Below are 8696 nucleotides of genomic sequence, written 5' to 3'. Positions count from 1 at the left end.
CTAGTTCTGCGAAACCATCCTCAAGCAAATTCAATTGCAATTATACAACCAAGGAAGGAAGAAGACCCCCAATGGCTTCTTGATACAGCTGCCGACTTTCATGTCTCTAATAGGCGCGAAGCCTTTACCAACTTTAGAGATTACGAGGCAGAAATAGATGATGCTGGTGGTCATACACATCAGATTACTGGGATCGGGACCGTACTAGTCTATGGTATGGAGGTTCCCGATGTACAATACGCGTCTACAATAAAGACGAACCTGCTATCCTTCTGCCAGTTGGATAAGCAAAGCTTTAACTTATCCCTACTTGGTAATGTCACAGAGAAACGCTTCCTTATTACATCACCTACAGGAGTTTCCCTAGACGCCTACCCAGGGGAGAAAACAGATCGATATCAGATCAAACCAATTGCATGTACGACAAGGTCAATTAGACATGCAGAGAAGAAGACAGAACATGGCCCTGCTTTACCTACAGCAACCATGCAGGAATGGCACCAACGCCTATCCCATATTCATTTTCGAGCTATAATAAGGCTTGAGCAACAAAAGCTCTTAAAGATTAAGGGTAATAGGACCCTTGTATTCTGTAAGCCAGGCAAGGCCCCCCGCTTAGTTTTTTTTTTCTTACATCCACCATTACAGGACCAATTTTCTCTACGCAGGGGTGTCAGTTCCTGAGAATTGAATCATGGATTCTCCATCGCAAAAAGATTGGATTGGACTCAAATGGGAAGGGGACGGAGAACCACCACCCGGTCTTTTCTCATCCAGAACATCCGAAAGGCTCAACATAATAGACCGTGTTCGTGCTAATGGGGTTGGAAATCGTATCGCATTACCACAGATAGTGGTCGCTGGAGATCAGTCTGCGGGCAAAAGTTCGGTATTAGAGGGTTTTACTGGGTTTCCGTACCCTCGTCAAGACGGCCTCTGCACCAGATTCGCCACTGAGATCAGCCTTCGACATGAACCAGGTACCCAACGTGCTAGAAGCATACAAGGAGCTGGAAAAATTGATTCAAGATGAGGCCTGCTATCCCATCACTTACAATCATTACTATACAGACAACGTCCAGAAAGCCTGGCTGGATCGCTCTAAGAATAACCTCAAGGTTTCAATGGATGATGTAATCCGAAATTGGAACGGGAAATTCTCTGTTAACAACTCGCAAGTTGAGATTGGCAAATTATTGTCAGGTCTTCAAAATCGCGTGGTTGTAGATATGACAGAACAGGCTTGCACGAATGCACGTATAGATTTAGCCGCATATTACAAAGTAAGAATCCCATTGACTTTCCCAGCATACATCGAGTGCTAACTTAGCCAAGGTTGCAATGAAATCGTTTGTGGATAATGTTTGTTGTTAAGTTATTGAGCGGCATATCCTTGCTACCCTTCTAAATGTCTTTAGTCCCATTACCATTAGCACCTATACTGATGAGGATCTACTTTGCTTGGCCGCTAAATCACATTAGTTACGGCACCGCAGGATTGAGGCAGGCCAGCTTAAAGAGGCCCTGGAACAGAGCCTTCGAGACCTTGGGGTTTAACTGATATCACACTCCGTGCTCTGTTTCTGGTTTTTTTTTTTTTTTCCCCATGGGGGGTTTTTTTCCCAGAAACTTCACGTAAATGCGGGAGCAATGCATTCTTTGATCTTTAATAGCTATTATTGTTATTCTAAATCTACTGAGAATATTTATGCAAGGAAAGGAGTCATTTAATGTATTATATGTAAACTTACAATCGACTACGATATATAGTTTGATGTGCTACTCATGCGGGTATTACATCGTACTCCCAAGGCGTTTGAACTGCATTTATGGGCAAGCTGGCATGATATGGCGCGGTTCCCCGTTTGATAGCTATCGTGATTATGGGAGCTGGAACTCATACCTCTGCCAATCTATTTCCCTACCTCTAGATATAAAATATCATCGTTACCAACTGTAGGTAATACAAAGCCAGATCCGTAGAGATTCCGCTGTAGTTATGATTATACTAGAATTTATCTTGGTTCAGGAACAGGTCTGTATGTCTCTGGATGAGAATAGCATGCCGCATCTCATTGTCCTGGAGTTTGAGGTTCGTAGCGATCTCGAGGTTCCGATTAAGTTTGCGGGGACTGACGAGTGGAGCCCCTAGTCTTGAGTGATAACCAATTACATACAAGTGACTTTGGACATCTCACTTTAGACTAAAAGTGCAGTGCAGCGGCGAGGGTGGGACCCTCAGACCGACCAATAGGAATTGTTAACTCAATTTTTTTGCCGCGCGACACTGTTCGGGTTCGCGGATCGGTCAGACCGATTGCAACCCCAGATGGTGTCGGCCTGTAGCCTCTTGCTAAGCAACTCGACAATAACATCGCACTTGGGGCCATTGGCCATATAATGTATTTTTGGCCGTAAATGAAAATTTTCCAACCAACCTTCTACTAACTTACCAACTACACCATGTCATTCTACGGCATTGACCGACTACCCATCGAGTTGCTGAGCATGATAGTGGAGCTGTCCGTGGAAGATGATGCTATAAGGCTTTCATGTGTCTCTCGAAAGCTAAGAGCTGTTTGCGTCCCTTATCTGTTTAGGATGATCTGCATCGCTTTCTCCGCCTCTGGTTTCGAACGGCTTAGGTATATTTCGAGTTCCACATTTGCCCAGCATGTAAAGGTGGTTCAGTACAAAGTGCCGCAGCTTATTGACCCTTGTAAGTCATGCAACTACATCATACCAAGGTAATTCTACTGACGAAGGATAGACGTTTCTTCATGGGAATATTTTCGCTCGTGTGTTTACAGCCTGGTAGAGTTTATAAGAGATTGAAGAGAGCAGTGGTGGAACTTTCAGGAAAAGTCATTTTCCTATAAGTCAATCCATAACTACTTTAGCGAGCTGTCAGAGGAGCAGCAAAAGATCCTTGCAAAATGTGATGATGCCCGAGCCTTGCATGCATGCCTTCCATGTTTCCCCCGCCTTTAGACTATCGAGTTGATATATGAAGACGGCATTGACCAGCCATTCTGTTATTTAGCCACTAGTCTATTCTTTAATTGGAATGATTTGATGCTTATGCATCTTGAGACTCTTGTAAAGGTTATGGGATGTTTAAGACGGCGTGGAGTTTCTATTTACAGCTTTGGGGTCTTTGGCTTTAACTCTTGCATCTTAACTATAGACCAAGGATTTCTAGAAAAAATGGCTGATGCGTTGGGTTCTGTGACTAATTTTATGCTTGTTAATAGCACTGGTCTCCTGCCCTGCTTAGCTTCAATCCTGCTTCCCTCTCTACTCTAGTTTAAGCTAGGAAGTTGTTGGCTTTAAATATTAGATCTTGAGAATTTTTGCTTGAGGCACAACAGAAGACTTTAGCATATTTATTTTAAGGACGTCTGGGTTTCGGCTAGGAAAGTTTATGATTGGGGGGTCTTGCTAAGTACTGGAAACCTTGCTACCCTTGTTAATAACCTTGTTGTTATCCGCAAATCTGGTGTCCTTCAGCAAATCATGGTTAATAGGAAGGATGATGGTCACTATGAGCACCAAGAAAGGCTTGAGCTTGAATCTATGGCAACTAAGATGTAAATATAGTATATACTTGGCGCTTTCCCTAATCAAACAAGTTCCAGAAAAAGCATCCATCCTCTCTTGCATCTCCAAACAAAGGTCCTTTAACAAATTTCTGCTGGCCCTAAAAACTGTCAAGACCTTTAATATAATCATTGAACTCGCCAATCAGAATCCTCAAGGATGAGCTAGAGCATGTGTGAGCGGCTTTGCTATGACGCGAGTACCATACTGGTGATTTAAATAATAATATCTTTCGTACCAGGTGTTCGTAGGTTATATTAGGGAAGGGAGCCACAGGTCTTGGTAAAAGCAGAGCATTTACATGCATTTGCTTTGTAAGTGCGCCATACATGGCCAAGCTGCACGTAAAATTACATTCCTAATCGCCGCTTAGGAGGGTGTCACATGTATCATGAAGTTGGCCAACTAATTTATTAATAGCTTCCACCCTACTAACATTCATTAATGCTGCAATGCTATTAGCGTGTGACAGAGAGAGAATAGACAGTTTCTTAATCCTTACTTATAATATATCCCGGAATTGGAAGCCCTAGATTGCTAATCCTGTTGCCACAACATGACATGGCAGTTAATATAGCTTTTTAAAACTAAGACGGGAGCTGGAAATACCAGGAAACCCACAACCACAGTATTAAATCCCGGCAATATATTGTGGGAACATCTTCCTCTAGAGCCTTAATTCAAGTTCTTGCTAGCATGTCTATAGTTTCCCTGCAGTTATAGTAGTTGGCTAAAATAGCTACTTTTACAAGTAACTTAAGGTTAAGTTGCTGGGGTATAACATAGGATTAACTATAAATAATCTAAAGTAGGATTATGAGCACGTCAATATCCTAACTCTCCACAGGAATCTTGACTAAGCCCCTTTGCAGATAATTAATGCTCTCCTCCCAACAGCCAGTAAGCATTTTCTTAAATACTAGTAAGGCAAATATTAAATATTTCGCGAAGACTTTAATGCAGAAGCAGTTTTCGTGCAGCAGATCTTACATAAGTTCAGGCTCGATTGGTTTTTCAGCAGGTTATTCTTTAGCTGGGATAAGTTCTTTATTAGTAGCCTCTGGGGCAAGATTATTGGCAACCTCTGGGGCAGGATCATTAACAAGCTCTGTGGCAGGTTCACCGGCAACGTCTGGGGCAGGTTCTTCAATTAGTATTGTTAAGAAATTAAATACTTTCGCAGGACGTTGGACAACATCCCAAAATTTTGGAAGAAGGGTGTGGGAGACCATGCCAGCAACTATAGTCTCGTCTGGTTGTGCAAAAGGAGAATTTGCATGGCGCAGTATTATTATCACCTCCCCATCTGGATCAATAATATGAGTAGATTGATTCATAGCGATTGTCAAATGCACTGGATGAAATCCTTCTGGGGAAAGAGCAGGGTTAGAAAAAGTGCAGAGATTAAAGGGATATCAAAATGGGAGTGCAAAGAATTAAAAAGGCCAGGGGTTGTGTTTGATAGGGTGAAAGCGTGGCAGTGGTTCATTGGTGTCTGTGTTGGCACCAAGCTACAGTCGCGTGCAAAAGTATCCACCAGATTCGCGTCACCGCGTCAACCACGCGATCTCGTCAACTTTTTCATTCAACAATGGCGACACCACGAAGGCCTCTGGCGCCTTTAAATAATAATATTATTAGAGGCCCTGAGTTGACGCCTTATGAAAGAGGAAAAATTGTTGGATTATCACTGACTCCACTCTCTAGAGATAAGATTACTGCAGAGCTTAAGATTTCGCTGAATATGGTTTGGTACACCCTTGACCAAACTTTAAAGTGACAAGACGGCAAATTAGTTCCACGCGCCGGTCGACCCAGAATTTTAAATGTCAGAGACGAGAGAACCATTATCTGTTTAATCCGCGCGAATCCCTTTATTTCCTATGGAGATATTTAAGCTTAAACCCAACTAATGGCCTTAAACTTTACCCTACTTTAAATGCTTAAGTAATCAGGCTATGGACACTAGAGAGCCAAAAACAGACCAAAATTGCTTGTAGAGCACGCTAAAATATGTCTGGATTAGGCTCTTGAGCATTGTGACTAGAGCATGGAGCATTGGCAGATGATTATATTTAGTGACAAGTGCAGTGTTAAAATTAGGAAAGGCAAGGGGAATAAATGGTGCTTCAGGCTTAACCATGCCAACAAGAAATGGAAAAAAGAGAATATATAGACATACTCCAAGAGCAAGCAAATTAGTATAATAGTCTAGGGCATGATTTAAGGTGGTGGTTGCTTAAATATTAATCTTTTAACTTGGGACTCTGAATTGGCATGAAATGGCTATTCCGCGAAGTTATATCTTAAGATCTTGGAGGCGAATCTCTTTAGTATTTATTCTCCTGAGCTTACCTTCATGCAAGACAACACCCCAATTTATACAGCGCGAATTATCAAGAAATGGTTCAATAACAACGACATTTAGTTGCTGGCGTGGCCGCCGTACTCGCCTGATCTTAACCCGATTAAACATGCCTGGGCATGACTAAAAGAGGACGTGCATAAATAAAATCCTAAATTAGAGGAGCTTAAAGCAAGCAAAGAACTAATTACCAACCTCTTTTTAAAGGCCATAGAGGCTACGTGGAGTGAGATATTGCAGGATTATTTTAACAAGTTAATTAAGTCAATGCCATGGCATGTTAAGGCTGTCATTGCTGCAAAGGGGTGGTATACAAAGTATTAAGCGCTTGTAAATAATACTATTAGAATCGCCAGAATTCAAGCTCTAATTTGCATATTTTAAGAAGTGCGACTGATAGAAAATGCAGTTGTAGTGGCCAATGGAAGACGCAGAAGCATTTATATATTTTCGCGTTGCGGGGTACGCTGGTAGATACTTTTGACGTAGAACTGTATAATGGGGTCGGAACCGAGTCGACTCCCTGCGGAACCGACAGTATGGTCCCATTTCTGCTTGGCTGGCGACATTATTTAGGGCAAACATTGGCTTGTGCCCAAGAACTACCCCCACAGTCAATGGTCATTGGCTGATTCCGTGTATATCAAAACCCGTTCGATCACAAGGCACACATTGTGGAGCGTTCGCTACTATATCCCGAGTCTCTTCCGAGACGCCCATCGCAAACTTGGAGAAGTTGGGGATTCCCCACGGGATGTTGTTGGCGGCCGCTCTGGGGTAGAAAAAGGGCCACGAGGACCCAGTTTAAGTGTCTACCACAACATTTGCATCCTTTGGAATCTACATATTTGCAATTATAAGTGCTGCCAGAGTATCTTTGCAGGAGAGTGCTCCCATCGGCACTGTTGAGCAGCGTGCTCGCGCTGTGGTGAACCAAGTCACTGAGCAGCAGAGCTGGCTTGAGAAAACACTGAAGCCTAAGACTATATCTGCCAGGTACTGGTTTAAGGGTAAAATGTTGTTGTATACGACTGGTTTCTTTGGAGGGCTTGGTGATGCCTTGTTTGGATATAACTCTAGTACGACTTCAACGACTCCCCCCAGGCCCCTCATACTGACTTTTTAGGTATTATGTCTGGCCTCCTGGTCAACCCCGTTTTCATCTCTCGATTCTTTAAGGACTACGGTGGTGCCGACGGGTCAACCGCCGCTGTCGACCCATCCATCACCGGTATCTCTGTTGCCTGTCTACAAGCTGCTGCTGCTGTTGGCGCCCTCATCGCTGGGCGTCTTGGCGACATTATTGGTCGGAAGAAGACTATCTGCATTGGAGGCTTTATCTACTTCTTCAGCGGCTTCATCCAGATGTTTGCCCCTGACTTTGCTATTTTCATTGCCAGTCACACCATCTAGGGTATTGCTGTTGGCTTCCTGTCTATGACCGTCCCTATTATCCAAACTGAAATCGCCGCTCCTCACCACCGTGGTCTCATGGTTGGTATTAAATATACAATGTCCATTGCTGGTTACATGTTGTCTTGCTGGGTGGACTATGGATTTAATTTCCTTTTACCTGAGAAGATGTCCTGGCAGGGTCCATTTATTGTTCAAGTCGGGCTTGCTTTTATCCTACTGGTCATGTCCTTTTATATTCCTGAGACACCCTGTTAGTTGGTGAAGAATGGGTTCATGCAGGAGAGTCTTTAGACTGTGGCCGATCTTCATGCTAATGGCGATACGACAGTGGAGCACGTCCAGCATGTTTTCCTGGAGATTTAAGAAGCCGTCATCTACGAGACGAACCTTGGAAAGTCCACATGGACTGTGAGTACCCTAACCTTTCCCTGCTTGAAATAAGTCTGACAATCTCTTTCCTTAGGAAATGTTTACCCGATATCGCAAGCGTACGATTGTCGGTATTACTGTGCAAATGTTCGCCCAGCTTAATGGAATTAACATTATCTCTTTCTACCTCCCAAGTACACTTGCCTCTGCTGGCTTTGACAACAGAAAGTCTCTGCTCTATACCACTGCCAACGCTATTCCATACACTGCTGCTACTGTGGTGACCTGGTGGTTGGCTAATAGCTGGGGAAGAAAGCCACTGCTCATTCTTGGAGGTACTTCAGCCCTAAAAACCATTTGTTTTGGGAATATATGCTAATTTATTAAATCACAGGCTTTGGAATGGCCATCCTTCTTGGCATAGTCTGCGCAATAATAGAAGCAAACATCGACATCGCCATAAAAGCCAACGCCCAATATGCCTTTGTCATGCTATACAACATCTGTTATGGTTTCACCTGGGGCCCAATGCCCTGGCTCCTACCCGCTAAAATCTTCCCCCTCCAAGGCCGGAGCAAAGGCATGGCCCTCGCAACAACAAGTAACTGGATCTTTAACTTTATTATTGGCATGGTTTCCCCTGATGCATTTGCCGGGATTGGCGGATACTTTTACCTTGTTATTGCCGGGTTCTGTCTCTTTTCTGCGGGGCTGGTTTACTTTTATTATGTGGAGACTGCGAACCATAGTCTTGAGGAGATTGCGGCGTTGTTTGGTAATCAGGCATTTGCGGATGAGGGACATGTTCCGGAGATTGGGGAGGTAAGGAAGGATGGGGTTAAGGAGGTTGCTTGAGGGGCGTTGACTTGGTTGTTAGGGCAAGTGCTGTCCTCAAAAGACAGAGCGTCGGAATGGCCGCTCGAGCCTTCCGAGGTTGGGAAGTTTG

General features: G+C 43.7%; 3 protein-coding genes across 3 annotated transcripts; 2 read left to right on the top strand and 1 right to left on the bottom strand.

Moving 5' to 3' along the window:
- Nucleotides 1–593: 593 nt before the first annotated feature.
- Nucleotides 594–1489, top strand: BDV14DRAFT_185050 (uncharacterized protein; the record flags this gene model as incomplete). Its single annotated transcript, XM_073770614.1, has 2 exons — nt 594–1283; nt 1336–1489. A coding segment is annotated over one exon (315 nt), but the record flags the coding sequence as incomplete, so codon positions are not given.
- A 2211-nt stretch (nt 1490–3700) lies between these two features.
- Nucleotides 3701–4937, bottom strand: BDV14DRAFT_193960 (uncharacterized protein; the record flags this gene model as incomplete). The annotated part of the gene is made up of 7 exons (XM_073771859.1): nt 3701–3958; nt 4007–4047; nt 4103–4137; nt 4189–4267; nt 4394–4403; nt 4446–4511; nt 4683–4937. The coding sequence occupies 7 exons, from the start codon at nt 4935–4937 to the stop codon at nt 3701–3703; spliced, it is 744 nt and encodes a 247-aa protein (XP_073622194.1).
- A 1782-nt stretch (nt 4938–6719) lies between these two features.
- Nucleotides 6720–8605, top strand: BDV14DRAFT_206971 (uncharacterized protein; the record flags this gene model as incomplete). The annotated part of the gene is made up of 9 exons (XM_073775048.1): nt 6720–6742; nt 6836–7044; nt 7092–7231; nt 7379–7600; nt 7637–7639; nt 7673–7726; nt 7763–7789; nt 7845–8085; nt 8145–8605. The coding sequence occupies 9 exons, from the start codon at nt 6720–6722 to the stop codon at nt 8603–8605; spliced, it is 1380 nt and encodes a 459-aa protein (XP_073622193.1).
- Between the last annotated feature and the right edge of the window lie 91 nt (nt 8606–8696).

Source organism: Aspergillus stella-maris (genome assembly GCF_047715825.1).
Source record: "Aspergillus stella-maris strain CBS 113639 unplaced genomic scaffold BDV14scaffold_109, whole genome shotgun sequence".
Classification (NCBI taxonomy): domain Eukaryota; kingdom Fungi; phylum Ascomycota; class Eurotiomycetes; order Eurotiales; family Aspergillaceae; genus Aspergillus; species Aspergillus stella-maris.
This window is presented reverse-complemented; position numbering and strand designations above follow the sequence as displayed.